This window comes from Littorina saxatilis, linkage group LG1 (assembly GCF_037325665.1).
Source record: "Littorina saxatilis isolate snail1 linkage group LG1, US_GU_Lsax_2.0, whole genome shotgun sequence".
NCBI classification, from domain to species: Eukaryota; Metazoa; Mollusca; class Gastropoda; order Littorinimorpha; family Littorinidae; genus Littorina; species Littorina saxatilis.
The window spans coordinates 105,858,809-105,882,272 of NC_090245.1; the positions used below are offsets into that span (position 1 = coordinate 105,858,809).

The following is a 23,464-nucleotide window of genomic DNA, read 5'->3' on the forward strand; positions in this document are numbered from 1 at the left end:
TTTTGTATCCTGATTTGGTCTGATCAAAAACTGTTTTGTATCCTGGTTTGGTCTTATTAAAATTCCGTTTTTATCACGACCGCTTTGGTCTGATATGATGGAAATCATTTTTGAAAAGCACCAGGTCCGCACAGCTCGGACAGCCGTCACCACGTCTACATCTTAAACCCCGCCCCGAAATCCTCGCTCAAGCCGTCGCGATTGGAAGGGAATTTGGATTTGCCTTTGGACTCTATCTCTGGGTATAAGATCTCTGGGCCTACGACGTCTGGGTCGGTTATGCACCCCAGCTTCACCAGTTCCAGGTTCGGCAACCCTGCGACACAGAGGACCAACAGCTCCGATTCGTTTCATCTCCGCGACCAGAGCCGCTTCTCTCCGGCTTGTCAAGATGACGTTGGGGGTCACGACCTCACCCCCCGTCCCATTGACGGCACGCCCAGGGAGTACGATCACCAGGTCAGTCTCTGTGGCTTGTTGTTGTTGTTGTTGTTGTCGTTGTCGTTGTCGTTGTTGCTGCTGTTGTTCTTCTTCTTTCTTTTCTTCTTCTTCTTCTTCTTTTTCTTACCATCGTCATCGACGTTGTCTTTTTCTTTCTGATTCTCTTCGTGATTGTCGTAGTCGTTGTCGTTATATTCAGCGTCGTGGTGGTCATGATAATGATGATGTCGTCGTCGTCGTCGTCTTCTTCTCTTCTTTATTCCTCATTGTCGTCGTCATGGTCATCGTAGACAAACACAACGGGTTAGTTTTCTGCTTGAGCGGACAGTAAACACAGTTTTTTCTGAGTCAGTCAATCAGTCAGTTCATTCAGTTAGTTAGTAGTTTGACTTAAGTTAGTCAGTCCGTTAGTTTGTCAATGTGTTAGTTTTGCAGGTGAAATACGCACTTTTCTTACGTTAGATAGCTATTATAAGATGTTTGATGGGTTGTTGACAGACCATCTTTTTTTGTCGGTCCGATGGGGAGCATATCGCCTTTTGTTTCATATTTATTGACCAAGGCCGAAGGCCGCGGTCAATAAATATGAAACGAGAGTTGTTATGCCCCCCTCGGACCGACAAAAAAGATGGTCTGACAACAAACCACCAAACGTCGTTTTTGTCATCATTTTAGTAGTGAGAAAATAAGTGCAAAATCAACACAGGGAGCCATGCTTTGAAACACGAGTTCCGTTTTGATAAGACATGTTGGGGGGCCCCAGCACGTTGCTGCAATCAAAGCTGGCGTGTGAAAGCAACTTTTTGTGTTTTGAGTTCATAAAGTGTTGAGATAAGTATGTCAGGTTTGAGGATGCCCAGTTCTGTAGGTTCCTCTCAGTATTCCACCCCTTCGGTTTTCAGTTGTAAATGCACTCTTCAAAAAAAGTTAAGGATCACTTTTTTTACAAGCACGCCACACAAAACAGACAAGACCGAATTCTTTCATTTGTTTAAAATTATATTATTGAACAACCAAGGAGTAATGACAAACAAAGCAAAGATCGAACGCGGCAGCGACAATTTAGCTAGAGTGTGTCAAACGTGACAACCCTCGAAAATGGAATTCACAACAATGTGAATCAGTGTCAATAACGCGTGTGCCCTCCGTTGTGTACATGTGCCAGGCATTCAACACATCGTTGGCGCAAGGAGTGGATCAGGTTGCATATGAATGCTCTGGGAACTCCATTCCACTCCTGCTGGAGCCATTGCAGCAGTTGACCCAGATTGGCAGGAGGAGGGTGATGTTGCTGTACCCGACGACACAGCTCGTCCCACATGTGCTCTATGGGGTTCAGATCCGGGCTGTTGGCTGGCCACAGCATCCTGTTGACCCTGGCCTGCTGGATGAAGGATTTTACAGCTGCAGAGCGATGGGGAGGTGCGTTGTCATCCTGAAGAATCGCACGAGGGCCGACCGGTTGGAGGGTTGGAACGACCAGGGGTTGCAGGATATCATTCTGGTAGCGGACACCGGTCAAGTTGCCCACTACAAGGTACAGAGGTGTCCTTTGACGTGTGCTGATCCCTCCCCAGACCATCACAGAGCCTCCGCCAAAACGCTGTCGTTCCAGAACAGCGCCTTCTGCGAAGCGCTCTCCGCGACGTCTCCGCACTCGGATGCGACCATCAGCAGGTTCCAAGCAAAAGCGGGACTCATCTGTAAACAACACCTGAGCCCACTGCTGACGTTGCCACCTCACATGTTGAGTGCACCAGGCTCGGCGAGCTGCTCGGTGATTAGCAGTCAGGGTTGTTCCTCGGACTGGACGCCTTGCACGCAAGCCAAAGTTGTGTAAGCGGTTTCGTCTGACCACCAACAACAGTGTTGGTGGTAGCTTGTAGGCGTTGCCTAATGTCGTTTGCCGTAGCCATTCTTTGTTGCATGGCCTGCCTCTGAATGAAGCGATCCTCTCTTTGTGTGGTGACTCTGGGCCGACCAGAACGTTGTCGCTCCTGCACTCTTCCAGTTGCGTGGAATCTCTGTTTTAGTCTGATGATGACAGAGGGAGCCACTGCAAGCCTCTGGGCCACTTGCCTGGCAGCAACACCGTCTTGTAGCCATCCTATTGCCCTTCCTCTATCCAAATCGCTCAGTTTTCTTCGTGGGGGCATTTTGCTACTGTGCATAATTGTGTCAGCGTGTCAACCTTTAAACACAAGCTGGTGAGCGATGTTCATAGCCTGGACCCTGTTGTAGCACGTGCACCACAACCTTTTGCCCTGGCATGCGTTCTGCAAATTTCATGGGGCTATAAAAAACACCTTTTTTCTTCCAAAATGCGGAAACTTTTGAGAAGTCCCACAAAGGGAAATAACTCTGCCTGCCAAACAAAATTCTAGGTCAAGACTCATTGTTCATTTGTTAATTCAAACACATTAATCTTTTAATTATTATGTCGATGTTTAATTTTTTGGCAATTTTTTTATAATTAGATGCGTTTTTTCAACCGATCCTTAACTTTTTTTGAAGAGTGATGTGTTCCAAGCTACGTTGGGTTAAAGGTCACAGAAGATTTGCATCGTGCAGCATGGCACGTTGGGTCAATGGTCACAGAAGATTTGCGTCGTGCAGCGAAGGAAAGAATCGCGACCTTGTTTCCGACCCATGCATTGCCTCTTTGATTTTCATTAGACCTGTCATTCTGCTTGCTTGGCTTTGTTAGATGTTTGCATTTCTTGTTGCTATGTTCTTTGCTTTTATTATTATTTCGTATGTGCGCTTCGTTTATCGATACAACGTCTTGTGCACGGGTCAAAATGTGTGGGTCAATTGGTTTGACTTGAACTTGACGCTCGTGTTTCTCCGAACGTCTGTGTATCGAAACACAGATAAACGCACTCCATGACTTTGTAAGAAGACACAACATATCGCTAGGTTTCTTTTACTTGTGATGAATTTATGACCTTTCATGAAGTAGTTTTGTGGTTTGTTTACTTTTGCCAGTTTGCCAGTTTGTTTTTGGAACTTTGCAAAGCAGTGTCGTCCGTCTAGGTCTGTCTAGGTCTGTCTAGGTCTGGGGAAACGCCAATGAAGAGAGCCGAAGAATCCCCGAGCGTTTCTATTGGGTTTGCTTTTGATTATCCATGTATAACCTGCTTCCTGCAACTATGGGAACCGGAGATTTAGGAACATGAGATTTATTTCCCAGCTGGATGTGAATGAAAACTCGTGAAAATGATGACAAAGGTTGTTATTAAGTTGGTCAGCAAGTAAGCTTGTAAAAGTTAGTTATTTAGTCGGTCAGGTCAGCTAGATAGTTAATAATAGTTTGTTATTTAATAAGAGCCAGCCAGTTACACAGCGGTAACTGTTTTGACATGTTTCAAGTTCCAGTGAGGGTTAGTCAGTTTGTTACTAAAGCCAGTCACACAGCGGTAACTGTTTTGACATGTTTTAAGTTCCAGTGAGGGTTAGTCAGTTTGTTACTAAAGCCAGTTACCCAGCGGTAACTGTTTTGACATGTTTCAAGTTCCAGTGAGGGTTAGTCAGTTTGTTACTAAAGCCAGTTACACAGCGGTAACTGTTTTGACATGTTTCAAGTTCCATTGAGGGTTAGTCAGTTTGTTACTAAAGCCAGTCACACAGCGGTAACTGTTTTGACATGTTTTAAGTTCCAGTGAGGGTTAGTCAGTTTGTTACTAAAGCCAGTTACCCAGCGGTAACTGTTTTGACATGTTTCAAGTTCCAGTGAGGGTTAGTCAGTTTGTTACTAAAGCCAGTCACACAGCGGTAACTGTTTTGACATGTTTTAAGTTCCAGTGAGGGTTAGTCAGTTTGTTACTAAAGCCAGTTACCCAGCGGTAACTGTTTTGACATGTTTTAAGTTCCAGTGAGGGTTAGTCAGTTTGTTACTAAAGCCAGTCACACAGCGGTAACTGTTTTGACATGTTTTAAGTTCCAGTGAGGGTTAGTCAGTTTGTTACTAAAGCCAGTTACCCAGCGGTAACTGTTTTGACATGTTTCAAGTTCCAGTGAGGGTTAGTCAGTTTGTTACTAAAGCCAGTTACCCAACACCCTAAAGAGAAGTGTTCCATTTTTGAACACACTTTTTGTATCCAGTTTTGAACACAGCAAAAGTAGCACACATGGTTAACACTGGTGTGAAAACTCCTTTGTCCTGCTTTTGCCAGTAAAATTATTTGCTATGTCCCACACACTGTGTCGAAAACTGGTTACAGAAAGGGTGTTGAAAACTGGTTACGAAAGGGTGTCGAAAACTGGTTACAGAAAGGGTGTTGAAAACTGGTTACAGAAAGGGTGTTGAAAACTGGTTACAGAAAAGGTGTTGAAAACTGGTTACAGAAAGGGTGTTGAAAACTGGTCACAGAAAGGGTGTTGAAAACTGGTTACAGAAAGGGTGTTCAAAACTGGTTACACAAAAGGTGTTCAAAACTGGTTACAGAAAGGGTGTTAAAAACTGGTTACAGAAAGGGTGTTGAAAATTGGTTTCAGAAAGGGTGTTGAAAACTGGTTACAGAAAGGGTGTTGAAAACTGGTTACAGAAAGGGTGTTGAAAACTGGTTACAGAAAAGGTGTTGAAAACTGGTTACAGAAAGGGTGTTCAAAACTGGTTACGAAAGGGTGTTGAAAACTGGTTAAAGAAAGGGTGTTGAAAATTGGTTTCAGAAAGGGTGTTGAAAACTGGTTACAGAAAGGGTGTTGAAAACTGGTTACAGAAAGGGTGTTGAAAGCTGGTTACAGAAAGGGTGTTCAAAACTGGTAACAGAAAGGGTGTTGAAAACTGGTTACGAAAGGGTGTTGAAAACTGGTTACAGAAAGGGTGTTGAAAACTGGTTACAGGAAGGGTGTTCAAAACTGGTTCCAAAAAGGGTGTTCAAAACTGGTTACAGAAAGTGTGTTCAAAACGGGTTACAGAACGGGTGTTGAAAACTGGTTACAGAAAGGGTGTTGAAAACTGGTTACAGAAAGGGTGTTCAAAACTGGTTACAGAAAGGGTGTTGAAAACTGGTTACAGAAAGGGTGTTGAAAACTGGTTACGAAAGGGTGTTCAAAACTGGTTACAGAAAGGGTGTTCAAAACTGGTTACAGAACGGGTGTTGAAAACTGGTTACAGAACGGGTGTTCAAAACTGGTTACAGAACGGGTGTTCAAAACTGGTTACAGAACGGGTGTTCAAAACTGGTTACAGAACGGGTGTTCAAAACTGGTTACAGAACGGGTGTTCAAAAATGGAACACTTCAGTTTAGGGTGTTGGGTAACTAGCCTTAGTAACAAACTGACTAACGCTCACTAGCACTTGACACATGGCAAATCAGTTACCGCTGTGTAACTGGCTGGCTGTATACCTAACTCTTGATGACAAACAAAGAGTGAAGAACACAACGGTGACGGTAATCGCGTGCACAGGGATGGCCAAATCGTCCGCCCGATCGCCAGGGGCGAGTCAAAAATCCGCCAGGCTAGTAGAAACCGCCCGGCAATTCGCCCGGCTGGCTATAGTGACAATTCTGGCCAAATGCAACACTTCTGGTTGTATGATCTAGTTTCAAAGCGTTATAAACACTGCAGATGCAGCAACTGTGGTGTGTACCGAGCCAGCGAAATTTTTGGCGGGCTGGTGACTTTCTTGAAGTTACTCGCCCGGTTGGCGAGTTTAAATTTTGAGATTTGACCATCACTGCGTGCAGGTGACGGTGGAGCTGAAGTGCACCTTCCTCAAGATCAACGACATCGACACACTGAGTCAGCAATTTGAGGCGGAGGTCTACATTCAGGCCAAGTGGGAGGAGGTGGCCTTTGTCAGTATGAGTGAAGAGGTCAGTCAGCACTTTTTGGGGTCTTGAAATTACAGTGTATTTCGGTATTTTTTCTTCTAGAAATGTCCATAGTTTCTATCGACCTTGCACGATCACCTCAACATTATATAACGCAGACTCAAAACATGTGCACAGGGGACAGACTGACAGACAGACAAGGAGGTAGGCATACATATTGTCTTAGAAGCAAATATATGCACCCTTCTCCCCCCCCCCCTGCCCCCTACCCCTTACCCACCCCTTCCCTCCAACCCACACACAGGCATGTAAACATGAATAAAGAGATACTTTCTTTCTTTCGTGTACAGAAAATACCCCCCCACCCCCATTACCCCCCCCACACACACACACACACACACAAAGACACACCCACACACATACATATATTTTTTTATAAATATTATAAAAAAATATCAAAATATAACCGTCAATAAACCAGTAAAACGGTCTCTCTGCTTGGTTCACAGGAGCTAGACCTCCTAACCCACGAAGACCTTTGGTCACCGTACCTGATCATCAGTAATGCGGCGGGGGAGTTCGACCACGAGAGACGCTCCTTCGTCGTGCGCTACGAAGAGGGCTACGAGGCCCCGGTCGTCTCGTTCCGCTGGCGTTTCAAGGGACTCTTCAGGGAACCTCTGGAACTCGCCCACTTCCCTTTTGACGTGCAGGTCAGCATAGGGCTGGAGTGACAGCAGGGGAGGTAGGGCAAGGGAAGGGGTGCGATGGAAGGATGAGAATGAGCCGCGTTTGGAAAGGTTGATTGCTGTCGTTTCAAGGGACTCACATGTAAAGAACGACAGCCAAGAGTTGGTCCTAAATCCTGGATTCTCTGTTGATTTCGGATCCGGGATTTTCAATTTGATCACGGATTCTTGAATTTCTGATGATCCTGTATTTTGTGTAGATCATCGATCCTGAATGTTGTGTTGATCCCGGACTAACCTCTGCCCGTGTCCATTCCCGCAGGACCTGACGGTGGTTGTTGATCCCGGACTAACCTCTGCCTGTGTCCATCACGCAGGACCTGACGGTGGTTGTTGATCCCGGACTAACCTCTGCCCGTGTCCATCACGCAGGACCTGACGGTGGTTGTTGATCCCGGACTAACCTCTGCCTGTGTCCATCACGCAGGACCTGACGGTGGTTGTTGATCCCGGACTAATCTCTGCCTGTGTCCATCACGCAGGACCTGACGGTGGTTGTTGATCCCGGACTAACCTCTGCCCGTGTCCATTCCCGCAGGACCTGACGGTGGTTGTTGATCCCGGACTAATCTCTGCCCGTGTCCATTCCCACAGGACCTGACGGTGGTTGTTGATCCCGGACTAACCTCTGCCCGTGTCCATTCCCGCAGGACCTGACGGTGGATGTTGATCCCGGACTAACCTCTGCCTGTGTCCATCACGCAGGACCTGACGGTGGTTGTTGATCCCGGACTAACCTCTGCCCGTGTCCATCACGCAGGACCTGACGGTGGTTGTTGATCCCGGACTAACCTCTGCCTGTGTCCATCACGCAGGACCTGACGGTGGTTGTTGATCCCGGACTAATCTCTGCCTGTGTCCATCACGCAGGACCTGACGGTGGTTGTTGATCCCGGACTAACCTCTGCCCGTGTCCATTCCCGCAGGACCTGACGGTGGTTGTTGATCCCGGACTAACCTCTGCCCGTGTCCATTCCCACAGGACCTGACGGTGGTTGTTGATCCCGGACTAACCTCTGCCCGTGTCCATCACGCAGGACCTGACGGTGGTTGTTGATCCCGGACTAATCTCTGCCCGTGTCCATTCCCACAGGACCTGACGGTGGTTGTTGATCCCGGACTAACCTCTGCCCGTGTCCATTCCCGCAGGACCTGACGGTGGTTGTTGATCCCGGACTAATCTCTGCCCGTGTCCATTCCCGCAGGACCTGACGGTGGTTGTTGATCCCGGACTAACCTCTGCCTGTGTCCATCACGCAGGACCTGACGGTGGTTGTTGATCCCGGACTAACCTCTGCCTGTGTCCATCACGCAGGACCTGACGGTGGTTGTTGATCCCGGACTAATCTCTGCCTGTGTCCATCACGCAGGACCTGACGGTGGTTGTTGATCCCGGACTAATCTCTGCCTGTGTCCATCACGCAGGACCTGACGGTGGTTGTTGATCCCGGACTAACCTCTGCCCGTGTCCATCACGCAGGACCTAACGGTGGTTGTTGATCCCGGACTAATCTCTGCCTGTGTCCATCACGCAGGACCTGACGGTGGTTGTTGATCCCGGACTAACCTCTGCCTGTGTCCATTCCCGCAGGACCTGACGGTGGATGTTGATCCCGGACTAACCTCTGCCCGTGTCCATTCCCGCAGGACCTGACGGTGGTTGTTGATCCCGGACTAACCTCTGCCTGTGTCCATCACGCAGGACCTGACGGTGGACGTGTCGACGGAGCGGTGCGTGGACGAGATCAAGATGAAGCAGGACCAGCACGCGCTGAGCGCCGTCAGCACGCGCGCCTTCCAGGACTCGCACGAGTGGACCATCTACAAGCACGTGGAGTGCACGCACCACACCTCGGGCCTGGAGTACGCCTCCTCCACCATCCACCCCATCATCGTCTTCAGCACCAGGGTCCGCCGCAAAGTCTGGTACTTCGTCTGGAACATCGTCCTCATTTGCGTAGGTGGTTTTGGCTTGGCTGTAGCTATTGCTGAATTTGTTGGATATCATTTGAGGGATGATGTTTTAGGTTCTCAACGATCAGCGACGTTGTGGGGATACTCACAGGAGGGTGGGAATGGTGGGGGAGGGGGGGGGGATGGGTTCGTCTTGATTACGTGTATCTGTACAGTTCCCCACAGTGCAGTTCTTCCTTTGAATGATAGGCCCCTATGTGAAGACGACCGTTACAACATGTTCGTTAAGATTCATAAACGCAATCTTTGTGAAATAATGTTCTGTGTAGAAATGCTGATGTGTCAAGCCTCATCATATGCTGAGTTAAGACTATGTGTGTGTGTGTGTGTGTGTGTGTGTGTGTGTGTGTGTGTGTGTGTGTGTGTGCTTGGGTTTGCTTGTGTGTGTGTGTGTGTATGTGTGTGTGCGTGTGTATGTGTGTATGTGTTTGTGCGTGTGTGTGCGTGTGTGTGTGTGTGCGCGCGTGTGTGTGTGTGTGTGTGTGTGTGTGTGTGTGTGCAGTTTCTGGTGATGTTGCTGTCGTTCATGACGATCTCTATTGAGCCGTCTAGCTCAGATCGCCTGAGCAACACCATGACTCTCTTCCTCACCATGGTGGCCTTCAAGCTGGTCGTCAAGCAGAGTCTGCCCACCATTTCATACCTCACCTACCTCGTGAGTCTTTACAATATGATCACTTACAGTGACAATCTGTTCACACTGTTGTTCGTCCTTCGTTGTCGAAGATCACCGAGGCTCAGGATTGGTCTGGTGGAATTGATGAGGCCGACGCGGGCGATGAAACATCTCCCACAGTACGACACTTAGGGCACTGGCAGTTCTAGCCTAATTACGGGGTCAACGTTTCCTCTCTGCAGCAGGAGGAGTTCATTTGTGTTCGGCGGTCTTGGCACCAGGCTGAGTCAGACTGCGTCCCAGGAGTTGACATACATTTCAGAGATGTTTTTAGGCATCCTTGAACTTCTTGTTTTGCCCCCAAACAACACGCCTTTCGTGACAGAGTTTGGCTTAGAGAATCTTCTTTGGATTACAGTGTAATCTGCGTGATTCCTACGTTCTTTGCATGAAATCTAGTACTGAGGTCGATGATCTTTGCTCAGGAGACTCATTCCCACGATGGGCCGTTGATATTTACATTACATGCAGGATCTCTACGTGTCATTTGTAGGGTATCTATATATCATTTTCAGGATATCTATGTACTGGGGTCGATGATCTACCTGGTGATCTTCGCCCTGGAGAACAGCGCCATGATCACGATGGGCCGCTGGCTGGACAAGGACCTGGTGGAAAAGTATGACGAGCTCTTCTGCATGGTGCTCGTCTTCATCGTCGTCACCTTCCACCTCGTCTTCATCATCCACATCCAGTTTACTGTGAGTACATCTATTAGTCACTCATCTGTCACCTGATTGAGTTCAGCCAATTGTGCTTCAGCAAGAAAACGTTTGTTGTCTGTAGTTAATTAGTTCCCCTCCATCCTAACGTCATCGACAACGTCCAGTTTGTGTGTGTGCAGGCACTGAAGAGACACCGACTGATGAAGTTCAACGACCGGAAATACGAGGTAAGCTGCCTGATATGGTGTGCAGGGGGTTGGGGGGGGGTGTGTGTGTGTGTGTGGGTGTTCTTAAATGTGGTTGGGGACGGTGGTGTTGTGGGGAGAGAGTATAAGTTAAAAGCAGTCAGTATTGTACTATATCGTACCATTCAACATTCAAACCACTTGCATACTTGGTTATGAGTTCAGGGAACAAATGGAGAAAGGGATCAATGGAGAAAAGGGTCAAGATTAATTACCTAACTGCTTAACTTCCTCAGGACAAATTTGAAATCATTGCACTTTTTGACTCACCTGACTTATCAGTGAGTTGTACTAATGAGTATGGTCCGTCCCTGTGGGCGGCTGTCCGTCCGTGGACAAATAACTTGACATTGAGATTATCTCAGATAGTTTTGAAGCTAGTGCTTTGCACACTTCGAGAGTTTGATGATCTCACAGCAAGCTGGAGAGCTGGTTAAAACGTTACACACTTCCAGCGTTGGATGACTTACCGACATTACGAAAGACTGGTTGACCTTTGTCAAATTTGAAGGTCACGGCGGGGTCATAAAACTTAACGTTAAGGTTTTCTCATAGGTCTTTAAAGCTAGAGCGTGTAAACTGTACACACTTGTGGTGTCTGATTACCTCCCAACATGACCTAGGTCTGATTGACCCTAATCAATATCCAGGAGTCAAAGCAGGGTCTTGTTCGGGTCATATCACGGAAAATTTTCTTTTCTTTATTTAACGTTTACATACATGAAGAGTTTGATGACCTCCCGACATGACCCAAGTTTGTTTGACCCCTGTAAAATTTCTACGTCACGGCGACTTCATGTTCGGATCTAAATTTTATGTAAAGTTATCAATTTCTTGAATCTTATCTCTTTAAGCTAGAGCTCTGACATCTCACATTAATTTTTGTTACATTTCAAGGTCTCATCTTTTAACAAGACCGAAGTCTGGTTGACATGACTTAAAAGTTACAAGGTCCCAGTTCGGGTATGAAAAATAAAAACTTGGTATGCTTAGATCTCTCATTTTCCACGGGTGTCAGTGTTTGAGAACTTATGGTCATGAACTTAGTCTGGTGTATCTTGGTCATATTTCCAGGTCACATTTAGGGTCGAAGAGTATACACTTTTCAATTTCTTTAATTTTTCTTTTGAGCTAGAGGGACAGGTAGATTATAAGTCATATTACTCATAGCGAAGGCGAGTCGTATGAGCATTTGCTTTTTGTGTTGTACATTTGTGTGCATTTTTATTTTCCTTTATACGTTATTTTGCAGCTAGACGCACGGGATCTTGTAAGAAGAATGAAACAGAAGAACATTTCGAGAGGGCCTAAAACGTGAATTGCAAGGATGCATGTGATAATTAAGGTATTTTTTTTTATTCTGTAGACTTTTTAAGGTGTGAACCATACAATACGCTTGCCACTCGTCTAGTCAGTCTAGCAAACTGTTTTTTAATACATTTACAGATAACATTTCCACTTTTGTATTTGTTGTGAACTTGCTTTTATTAGTTTGATGTTCGATTTGTATAATCTTTTCCTCAGGATATTTAAAAAAAAACTTTTTTATGGCATGAGCAGGCAAAGCAGTTGCCCTTCTTGGCGTATTCAAAGACATTTTCATTCTTCTAAAACGACATTGAAATGTTCAAAGTGCATGGGCTTTTCCCGCAAATTAAATGATACAATCGTGGTAGTGTGTGAGAGTTCAATTATTATGAGTTCTTTCCCCTTCCCTTTCCTTTTGATTTTCGGAAGGGAATCTGATTAGTCTTACTTGTGTTATAATGTTACAGCTTTGAACATTGGAAATGTATGAGCATACAAATACACACGGGCGTGCACGCAGGCACGCACGCACGCACGCAAGCAAGCACACACACACTCACACACACACACACACACACACACACACACACACACACACACACACACACACACACACAGGGACGCACGTCAGCATGTACACATGCACACGCACAGAACAGAGAATAAAAGAAGTGTGGGAAGGAGAAAAGGTTGAACCAAGCCGTCATGAATATTACAGCACATTTATTAAAGCAACGTCAAAAATAAAACGTCAACGTTAAAAGAAATAACCATCAAACCTAAATCAGCGTTTTCTATACTGGTATAAGCCTGAAATCGTCCCAAATAGCGTAGGTTATACCATGCCCCACCATAGGTCTCCAGTAGTTTGCTTGTTGGTTGGTTGGTAGGTTGGTCCCTTCCACCTATTGGACTATTCGGGGCCGACTCAATTTTGCTTCCTTTTTCAATTTACATGTTGATCTCCCTGTTTAAAACTATTTATGTCTTCCACAGTAAAGTGAAGAAGATTAAAACAAATAAAAGCTTTATCATACTCGTTACTTTGAATCTTATTCTCTTCCCCCCCTCCCCCCCCCCCCCCCCCAAACAAAAGTTAAACCTTCAGTTTTCTGCACTGTGGTATGTGGATCCCTCGCTTAATTATTGGTCGCTTCCGACTAGATAGCTGTTGTGTTCCCCCATTGGACAGAGCTTTGATACTGGCTTCCTTTGGAATTTTTCCTTGCGAAAGGAGTTTTGGATATGTTGCTGCCTTTCCTGGACGAACCTTTGGCCCAATCAACGGAAGCTTTGCTGCTGGTCGAAGCGCCTTGTCGTTTACTCTTGAATCGCATGAAGAGTACCACTGCAATAAGAAAATCAGACGGGCACGCACACAAAGAAAAAGAAGCTGAGAAAGCGACTCACTGAAGGAAAAAAATGTTGTAATGTGTGAGTGTTTTGTTTTTATCCTAGATCTTAAGGATGTGGCTTCCGTGCTCTCTCTCTCTCTCTCTGTCTCTGTCTCTCTCTCTCTCTCTCTCTCTCTCTCTCTCTCTCTCTCTCTCTCTCTCTCTCTCTCTCTCTCTCTCTCTCTCTCTCTCTCTCTCTCTCTCTCAGAAAGACAGGCAGTTGTCTAACCAGGCAGACAGACAAACAGAGGATGATTGAGTGTTGACAGTCTGGAATCTTTTACAGGCTAGGATGTTTGCCCCTTTGACAAGACAAAGAACGTACCCACTATGGTGCTCAAGGCCAAGAGAATTATGCAGACTATAACAAGCACGCACACCCTGCAGGCCTTATACATAAAACATACTGCCTATGATGCTCAAGGCCAAGAGAATTATGCAGACTATAGCAAGCACACACATCCAGCAGACAGTATAAATAAAACTTACTGCCTATGATCCTCGAGGCCAAGAAAATGGCGAAGACTATGGCAAGCACACACACCCAGCAGACACTATATATAAAACTGACTGGCTATGATGCCCAAAGCCAAAATAATGGCGAATACTATGGCAAGCACACACACCCAGCAAACCCTATACATAAAACTGACTGCCTATGATGCCAAAAGCCAAAATAATGGCGAAGACTATGCCAAGCACACACACCCAGCAGACACTATAAAACTGACTGCCTATGATGCCCAAAGCCAAAATACTGGCGAATACTATGGCAAGCACACACACCCAGCAAACCCTATACATAAAACTTACTGCCTACACTGCCCAAAGCCAAGATAACGACGATGACCATGGTAAGCACACACACCCAGCAGCTCTTGGCGGTGTTGCAGTTCCCATGACAGTCACACAGCGGGCATGGACCTGCACAATCCCAACACGCAGTTATTGTAGTTGTTGGTGATCGTATCACGCCAAACAGTCGCGATGCCATGTACAGAAAAGGTGACTCTATCAGCTGAATGATAAGATTGCTTGCCCGACCGTTTCCAATCACCCCACCATGATACACAGCGCAGCCGTCCTTCCTTTTCAACGGAAAGCTATATATAGTCATCCTCGGAAACGACAAGTGTTTTCCTACCGCAGTCAGGGTATGTGTATCCTTCGGGACAGATGCACATGACGTTAGTGTTGTCGCTACTGTCCGGATAGGCACAGGTTCCTATGCCACACTTTTTGTAGTCACAGGGGTCGCCTGGAAATACAGAGATGACACACGTGTTAGTGAGTTGTGTGTTTGATCGTGGTGCGTGTGTGCGTGCGGGTGTGTGTGCGTCGTGTGTGTTTTGTGTGTGTGTGTGCGTCGTGTGTGTGTGTGTGTGTGTGCGAGCGTACGTGTTTTTTAGTGTATGTGTCTGTGTGTGTGTTAGTGTGTGTGTGTGTTAGTGTGTGTGTGTTAGTATGTGTGTGTTAGTGTGTGTGTGTGTTAGTATGTGTGTGTGAGTGTGTGTTGGAGACTGTGATTAGGTGTAGGTGGCAGGTGATGGAAGGCTATGGTGAATCTTTCCCCTTTCTCCGGTCCTTTCATTCGTGTCTTCAGGTGGCCATAGACACAAACCAAGAAACAAGTACAGGCGCAAATACTGACAGACACTGAGACAGAGAAACGCACACTCCTCTGCCATCTTCACCTAACCCCTTGCCAGCCAGATATATCCACTCAATCTTCACCTAACCCCTGACCTATCTTGCCAGCTTGCCAGACAGATATATCCACTCAATCTTCACCTAACCCATGACCTATCTTGGCAGCCAGATATATCCACTCAATCTTCACCAAACCCCTGACCTATCTTGCCAGCTTGCCAGACAGATATAGCCACTCAATTTTCACCTAACCCCTGACCTATCTTGCCAGCTTGCCAGACAGATATATCCACTCAATCTTCACCTAACTCCTGACCTATCTTGCCAGCTTGCCAGCCAGATATATCCACTCAATCTTCACCAAACCCCTGACCTATCTTGCCAGCTTGCCAGACAGATATAGCCACTCAATTTTCACCTAACCCCTGACCTATCTTGCCAGCTTGCCAGACAGATATATCCACTCAATCTTCACCTAACCCATGACCTATTTTGCCAGCTTGCCAGCCAGATATATCCACTCAATCTTCACCTAACCCCTGACCTATCTTGCCAGCTTGCCAGACAGATATATCCACTCAATCTTCACCTAACCCCTGACCTATCTTGCCAGCTTGCCAGACAGATATATCCACTCAATTTTCACCTAACCCCTGACCTATCTTGCCAGCTTGCCAGACAGATATATCCACTCAATCTTCATCTATCCCCTGACCTAGCTTGCCAGCCAGATATATATCCACTCAATCTTCACCTAACCCCTGACCTATCTTGCCAGCTTGCCAGACAGATATATCCACTCAATCTTCACCTAACCCCTGACCCATCTCACCCACCCCCACCGCGCTGTCCCGGCATTAGTACCTACCCAAAATGGTCACGCAGGTGCAATTCGACTCAGCCAACCCGTCGTACAGACACACACAACCATCTCCTCATCCCTCTCCAATCCCGTATCCAACCGACTGACGCGGCATCAATTACCCAAAATGGTCACGCTGGCTCAGCTCGTTTCCTGAATCATCTTCAATGGGGTTGGCGTTTTCCACTACTGCTGTAGGCCTACTGATCAAACCACCCGTTCCCTTACCCACCCCACCTCCCGGCCACCACCTACCCAAAATGGTCACGCCGGTGCAGCGCGACTCCTGAGACATCTTCAATGGGGTGGCTTTGCCCAATAATTTACTACAACTGGACTGACCAAACCAACCGTACCCCTTCCCACCCGAGCTCCCAGCTACCACCTACCCAAAATGGTCACGCCATTGCAGCTCGTCTCCTGAATCATCTTCAATTGGGGTGGCTTTGTACACTACACCACCACAGCTGGACTGACCAAACCACCCGTTCCCTTACTGACCCCACCTGCCAGCCACCACCTACCCAAAATGGTCACGCCGGTGCAGCTCGACTTCTGAGACAGCCATTAATTTACTATAACTGGACTGACTAAACCAGCCGTACCCCTACCCACCCGAGCTCCCAGCTACCACCTACCCAAAATGGTCACGCCGGTGCAGCTCGACTCCTGAGTCATCTTCAACTGGGTGATTTTGCCTGAGGTATCACTACAGCTCGACTGGCACTGCCAACTTCCAGCGTGCTTCCAGTGATCCACCCTGAACTGGTACAGAGTCTTGAAGTGTGTGGCGCTCTGCTGGCACCAGCAGGGAGAGGGAGGGTAGGAGGGATCCGATGCCAGACATTTGCCATAAGCTTCTTGAGGAACTGAGCATTGGATGGAGGTATTCCTGAGAAAGTGTGTTTTCGTCAGGGAGTTGGGGGCACACTTTTGGTTGACGCTCGCTTTGCTGTATTCGCATGTCAGTTTGACGAAGTAGCCTGCGTACCAGCGCTTGGGGCAAGAGAGGTGTGAATCTGGTTCGCAAATAAAAATTTTACTTGAAGCTTCTTTTTACATAAATTTAGTCAAGTTTTGACTAAATGTTTTAACATAGAGGGGGAATCGAGACGAGGGTCGTGGTGTATGTGTGTGTGTGTGTGTGTCTGTCTGTCTGTCTGTCTGTCTGTCTGTCTGTGCGTGTGTGTGTTTAGAGCGATTCAGACCAAACTACAGAACCTTTATGAAATTTGACATGAGAGTTCCTGGGTATGATATCCCCGGACGTTGTTTTCTTTTTTTTCCATAAATACTTTTGATGACGTCATATCCGGCTTTTTGTCATATCCCTCATTTTTCAATCAAATTGATTGAAATTTTTGTAAAGCAATCTTCGACGAAGGCCGGACTTCGGTATTGCATTTCAGCTTGGTGGCTTAAAACATAATTAATGACTTTGGTCATTAAAAATCTGAAAATTGTAATAATTTTTTTTTATATAAAACGATCCAAATTTACGTTCATCTTATTCTACATCATTTCCTGATTTCAAAAACATATAAATATGTTATATTTGGATTTAAAACAAGCTCTAAAAATTAAAAATATAAAAATTATGATCAAAATTAAATTTCCGAAATCGATTTAAAAACAATTTCATCTTATTCCTTGTCGGTTCCTGATTCCAAAAACATATAGATATGATATGTTTGGATTAAAAACACGCTCAGAAAGTAAAACGAAGATTGGTACAGAAAAGCGTGCTATGCAGCACAGCGAAACCACTACCGCGCTGAACAGGCTCGTCAGTTTCACTCCGTTATGCACAAGCGGCGGACTACGGTCATTGTGAAAAAATGCAGTGCGTTCAGTTTCATTCTGTGAGTTCCACAGCTTGACTCAATGTAGTAATTTTGGCTTATGCGACTTGTTTTACGTTTTGTCAAGTTTTGACTAAATGTTTTAACATAGAGACGAGGGTCAAGGTTTATGTGTGTGTGTGTGTGCGTGTGTGTGTGTGTAGAGCGATTCAGAGTAAACTACTGGATCGATCTTTATGAAATTTTACATGAGAGTTCCTGGGTATGATATCCCCAGACTTTTTTTCATTTTTTCGATAAATGTCTTTTATGACGTCATATCCGGCTTTTTGTAAAAGTTGAGGCGGCACTGTCACACCCTCAATTTTCAATCAAATTGATTGAAATATTGGCCAAGCAATCTTCGACGAAGGCCGGACTTCGGTATTGCATTTCAGCATGGAGGCTTACAAATTAATTAATGACTTTGGTCATTAAAAATCTGAAAATTGTAATTAAAATTATTTTTTTATAAAACGATCCAAATTTACTTTTATTTTATTCTTCATCATGTTCTAATTCCAAAAACATATAAATATGTTATATTCGGATTAAAAACAAGCTCTGAAAATTAAAAATATAAAAATTATGATTAAAATTAAATTTCCGAAATCGTTTTAAAACTATTTCATCTTATTCCTTGTCGGTTCCTGATTTCAAAAACATATAGATATGATATGTTTGGATTAAAAACACGCTCAGAATGTTAAAACGAAGAGAGGTACAGTAAAGCGTGCTATGAAGCACAGCGCAACCGCTACTGCGCCAAACAGGCTCGTCACTTTCACTGCCTTTTGCACTAGCGGCGGACAGCGTTCAGTTTCATTCTGGGAGTTCCACAGCTTGACTAAATGTAGTAATTTCGCCTTACGCGACTTGTTTATTTTTTTAAATCGTCTGGCCTTTTATATAACTTGACAAACCAAGGATAATGATAAAATAACAACGAAAAACAAAACAAGTCGCGTAAGGCGAAAATACAATATTTAGTCAAGTAGCTGTCGAACTCACAGAATGAAACTGAACGCAACGCAACGCAGCAAGACCGTATACTCGTAGCCTGACTCGTAGCATCGTCACTCCACCGCCCGTGGCAAAGGCAGTGCACGTGGAATTGACAAGAAGAGCGGGGTATTCGTTGCGCTGAGAAGGATAGCACGCTTTTCTGTACCTCTCTTTGTTATATTTAGTCAAGTTTTGACTAAATATTTTAACGTAGAGGGGGGAATCGAGACGAGGGTCGTGGTGTATGTGTGTGTGTGTGTCTGTCTGTCTGTCTGTCTGTCTGTCTGTCTGTCTGTCTGTGTGTGTAGAGCGATTCAGACTAAACTACTGGACCGATCTTTATGAAATTTGACATGAGAGTTCCTGGGTATGAAATCCCCATACGTTTTTTTCATTTTTTCAATAAATGTCTTTGATGACGTCATATCCGGCTTTTCGTGAAAGTTGAGGCGGCACTGTCACGCTCTCATTTTTCAACCAAATTGGTTGAAATTTTGGTCAAGTAATCTTCGACGAAGGCCGGGGTTTGGTATTGCATTTCAGCTTGGTGGCTTAAAAACTAATGAGTGAGTTTGGTCATTAAAAATCTGAAAATTGTAAAAAAATTATTTTTTTTATAAAACGATCCAAATTTACGTACATCTTATTCTTTATCATTTTCTGATTCCAAAAATATATAAATATGTTATATTTGGATTAAAAACAAGCTCTGAAAATTAAAAATATAAAAATTATTATCAAAATTAAATTGTCCAAATCAATTTAAAAACACCTTCATCTTATTCCTTGTCGGTTCCTGATTCCAAAAACACATATGTATGATATGTTTGGATTAAAAACACGCTCAGAAAGTTAAAACGAAGAGAGGTACAGAAAAGCATGCTATCCTTCTCAACGCAAGTACTACCCCGCTCTTCTTGTCAATTTCACTGCCTTTGCCGTGCGCTGTGGACTGACGATGCGACGAGTATACGGTCTTGCTGTGTTGCATTGCGTTCAGTTTCATTCTGTGAGTTCGACAGCTACTTGACTAAATGTTGTATTTTCGCCTTACGCGACTTGTTTTAACTTTCTGAGCGTGTTTTTAATCCAAACATATCATATCTATATATTTTTGGAATCAGGAACCGACAAGGAATAAGATGAAAGTGTTTTTAAATTGATTTCGAAAAAAAATTTTGATAATAATTTTTATATATTTAATTTTCAGAGCTTGTTTTTAATCCGAATATAACATATTTATATGTTTTTGGAATCAGCAAATGATGGAGAATAAGATAAACGTAAATTTGGATCGTTTTATAAATTTTTATTTTTTTTTACAATTTTCAGATTTTTAATGACCAAAGTCATTAATTAATTTTTAAGCCACCAAGCTGAAATGCAATACCGAACCCCGGGCTTTGTCGAAGATTACTTGACCAAAATTTCAACCAATTTGGTTGAAAAATGAGGGCGTGACAGTGCCGCCTCAACTTTCACGAAAAGCCGGATATGACGTCATCAAAGACATTTATCAAAAAAATGAAAAAAACGTATGGGGATATCAATCCCAGGAACTCTCATGTCAAATTTCATAAAGATCGGTCCAGTAGTTTGGTCTGAATCGCTCTACACGCACACACACACACACACACACACACATACACACACACATACACACACACATACACCACGACCCTCGTTTCGATTCCCCCTCGATGTTAAAATATTTAGTCAAAACTTGACTAAATATAACAAGTCGCGTAAGGCGAAAATACAATATTTAGTCAAGTAGCTGCCATTTTTCAGCAAGACCGTATGCTCGTAGCATCGTCAGTCCACCGCTCATGGCAAAGGCAGTGAAATTGACAAGAAGAGCGGGGTAGTAGTTGCGCTAAGAAGGATAGCACGCTTTTCTGTACCTCTCTTTGTTTTAACTTTCTGAGCGTGTTTTTAATCCAAACATATCATATCTATATGTTTTTGGAATCAGGAACCGACAAGGAATAAGATGAAAGTGTTTTTAAATTGATTTGGACAATTTAATTTTGATAATAATTTTTATATATTTAATTTTCAGAGCTTGTTTTTAATCCGAATATAACATATTTATATGTTTTTGGAATCAGCAAATGATGGAGAATAAGATAAACGTAAATTTGGATCGTTTTATAAATTTTTATTTTTTTTTACAATTTTCCGATTTTTAATGACCAAAGTCATTAATTAATTTTTAAGCCACCAAGCTGAAATGCAATACCGAACCCCGGGCTTTGTCGAAGATTACTTGACCAAAATTTCAACCAATTTGGTTGAAAAATGAGGGCGTGACAGTGCCGCCTCAACTTTCACGAAAAGCCGGATATGACGTCATCAAAGACATTTATCAAAAAAATGAAAAAAACGTATGGGGATTTCATACCCAGGAACTCTCATGTCAAATTTCATAAAGATCGGTCCAGTAGTTTAGTCTGAATCGCTCTACACACACACACACACGCACACACGCACACACACACACACATACACCACGACCCTCGTTTCGATTCCCCCTCGATGTTAAAATATTTAGTCAAAACTTGACTAAATATAAAAAGGTAAAAGGAATAAAAGGATTCAACAACAACAAAAGACAAATGAAACAAGTCGCGTAAGGCGAAAATACAATATTTAGTCAAGTAGCTGCCATTTTTCAGCAAGACCGTATACTCGTAGCATCGTCAGTCCACCGCTCATGGCAAAGGCAGTGAAATTGACAAGAAGAGCGGGGTAGTAGTTGCGCTAAGAAGGATAGCACGCTTTTCTGTACCTCTCTTTGTTTTAACTTTCTGAGCGTGTTTTTAATCCAAACATATCATATCTATATGTTTTTGGAATCAGGAACCGACAAGGAATAAGATGAAAGTGTTTTTAAATTGATTTGGACAATTTAATGTTGATAATAATTTTTATATATTTAATTTTCAGAGCTTGTTTTTAATCCGAATATAACATATTTATATGTTTTTGGAATCAGCAAATGATGGAGAATAAGATAAACGTAAATTTGGATCGTTTTATAAATTTTTATTTTTTTTTACAATTTTCAGATTTTTAATGACCAAAGTCATTAATTAATTTTTAGGCCACCAAGCTGAAATGCAATACCGAACCCCGGGCTTCGTCGAAGATTACTTGACCAAAATTTCAACCAATTTGGTTGAAAAATGAGGGCGTGACAGTGCCGCCTCAACTTTCACGAAAAGCCGGATATGACGTCATCAAAGACATTTATCAAAAAAATGAAAAAAACGTTCGGGGATTTCATACCCAGGAACTCTCATGTCAAATTTCATAAAGATCGGTCCAGTAGTTTAGTCTGAATCGCTCTACACACACACACACACACACACACACAGACACACACACACACACACACGCACATACACCACGACCCTCGTTTCGATTCCCCCTCGATGTTAAAATATTTAGTCAAAACTTGACTAAATATAAAAAGAAAGAATGTAAAAATGTAATACAAACAAAGAGAAACAGAAAACAAAATTATGACGCAAACACGTGCAATCACACAGACAGACAGACATCACACACACACGGAAACACACACACACACACACACACACACACACACACACACACACACACACACACACACACACACACACACACACACACACACACACACACACACTCACAGTCACGAACACACAAATCATGAGAAAAGATGGAAGAACGAATGCAAGAAAATGCACACTAGCGCGACAGAACATCGTCCCAGAGTTTATCAAATGAACCAGGGGTGGATCACATTCTTTTCAAGGGGTGGTTTCCAAACTTCTTTTAGGGAAAATGTTGATGAAAATCAAGGAAAATGGATCAATCTGGTGCAATCTGAGCATAAGTTTTTCTTTATTTTCAATTGTTTTTTAGGCCCCCCCCCCCCCCCCCTGGATCCGCCCCTGTGAACGTCTGCATCGATCCATTTTAATCAGTCTTTGACTATGCGTTTGTAGAATTTACAAAACTATACGTTTACTAAGGGCTGGACCTAGTGTATGAGGAGGGGGTTTAGTGGCTTCCCAGTACTACTGGAGCTAGAAGCTAGCATTTTTACATAATTAGTCAAGTTTTGACAAGCTCTGAAAATTAAAAATATAAAAATTATGATCAAAATTAAATTTTCGAAATCAATTTAAAAACACTTTCATCTTATTCCTTGTCGGTTCCTGATTCCAAAAACATATAGATATGATATGTTTGGATTAAAAACACGCTCAGAAAGTTAAAACGAAGAGAGGTACAGAAAAGCGTGCAACTACTACCCCGCTCTTCTTGTCAATTTCACTGCCTTTGCCACGAGCGGTGGACTGACGATGCTACGAGTACGATACGGTCTTGCTGAAAAATGTCATTGCGTTCAGTTTCATTCTGTGAGTTCGACAGCTTGACTAAATGTTGTATTTTCGCCTTACGCGACTTTTTTTTTATACATTTCCGGAACCCAGAACCCCTCCCCAGATCTATCCCTGTCTAACTCACCACTTTGCACACCGACGACCAAGCACAGGAGAACAAGAACTGAAGTGTTTTCTATTGATCCCATTTTCAGGCAAGGACACAAATACTGTGCTCGCCAGGGCACACGTATGACGTCATTGTCTGTGCAGTCGTCATCAGATTTCAATGACGTCTGACCTGTTTCTAGACGCTTTCTTGATTCACGAAATCAACATGGATCTTACCGTGCGTGCTGCAACTGTGCCTTTTCTCCTGTATTTTGCGGTTCAGATACACATCAGTGAGTGCATATAATTTTATCTCTCAGAGTTTCACACCTTGCGTATTGTTCGGACAGGCAAACTGTACAGTGTTAGCCTACTCCTTTCCAAAA

General features: G+C 44.0%; 3 protein-coding genes across 3 annotated transcripts in view; 2 read left to right on the forward strand and 1 right to left on the reverse strand.

Moving 5' to 3' along the window:
- The window catches only part of LOC138949002 (gamma-aminobutyric acid receptor subunit rho-2-like), an 18,518-nt gene extending 6,315 nt beyond the window's left edge, over positions 1-12,203 (forward strand). The window contains exons 5-12 of the mRNA XM_070320700.1: positions 119-459; positions 6,136-6,264; positions 6,732-6,935; positions 8,674-8,928; positions 9,448-9,600; positions 10,137-10,322; positions 10,466-10,513; positions 11,784-12,203. Coding sequence (XP_070176801.1) covers positions 119-459; positions 6,136-6,264; positions 6,732-6,935; positions 8,674-8,928; positions 9,448-9,600; positions 10,137-10,322; positions 10,466-10,513; positions 11,784-11,849 — 1,382 coding nt within the window. The 3' untranslated portion in view covers positions 11,850-12,203. The remainder of the gene's footprint in view (positions 1-118; positions 460-6,135; positions 6,265-6,731; positions 6,936-8,673; positions 8,929-9,447; positions 9,601-10,136; positions 10,323-10,465; positions 10,514-11,783) is intronic.
- A 726-nt stretch (positions 12,204-12,929) lies between these two features.
- On the reverse strand, positions 12,930-23,207 carry LOC138949012 (uncharacterized). Its single transcript, XM_070320710.1, has 5 exons — positions 23,113-23,207; positions 16,384-16,764; positions 14,378-14,491; positions 14,047-14,157; positions 12,930-13,187 (listed from the first exon to the last, which is right to left on the reverse strand). The coding sequence occupies exons 1-5, from the start codon at positions 23,174-23,176 to the stop codon at positions 13,000-13,002; spliced, it is 858 nt and encodes a 285-aa protein (XP_070176811.1). The 5' UTR covers positions 23,177-23,207; the 3' UTR covers positions 12,930-12,999.
- Positions 23,208-23,269: 62 nt separating this feature from the next.
- Positions 23,270-23,464, forward strand: part of LOC138949020 (uncharacterized) — a 10,701-nt gene continuing 10,506 nt past the window's right edge. Inside the window, exon 1 of the mRNA XM_070320720.1 lies at positions 23,270-23,371. Coding sequence (XP_070176821.1) covers positions 23,305-23,371 — 67 coding nt within the window. The 5' untranslated portion in view covers positions 23,270-23,304. The remainder of the gene's footprint in view (positions 23,372-23,464) is intronic.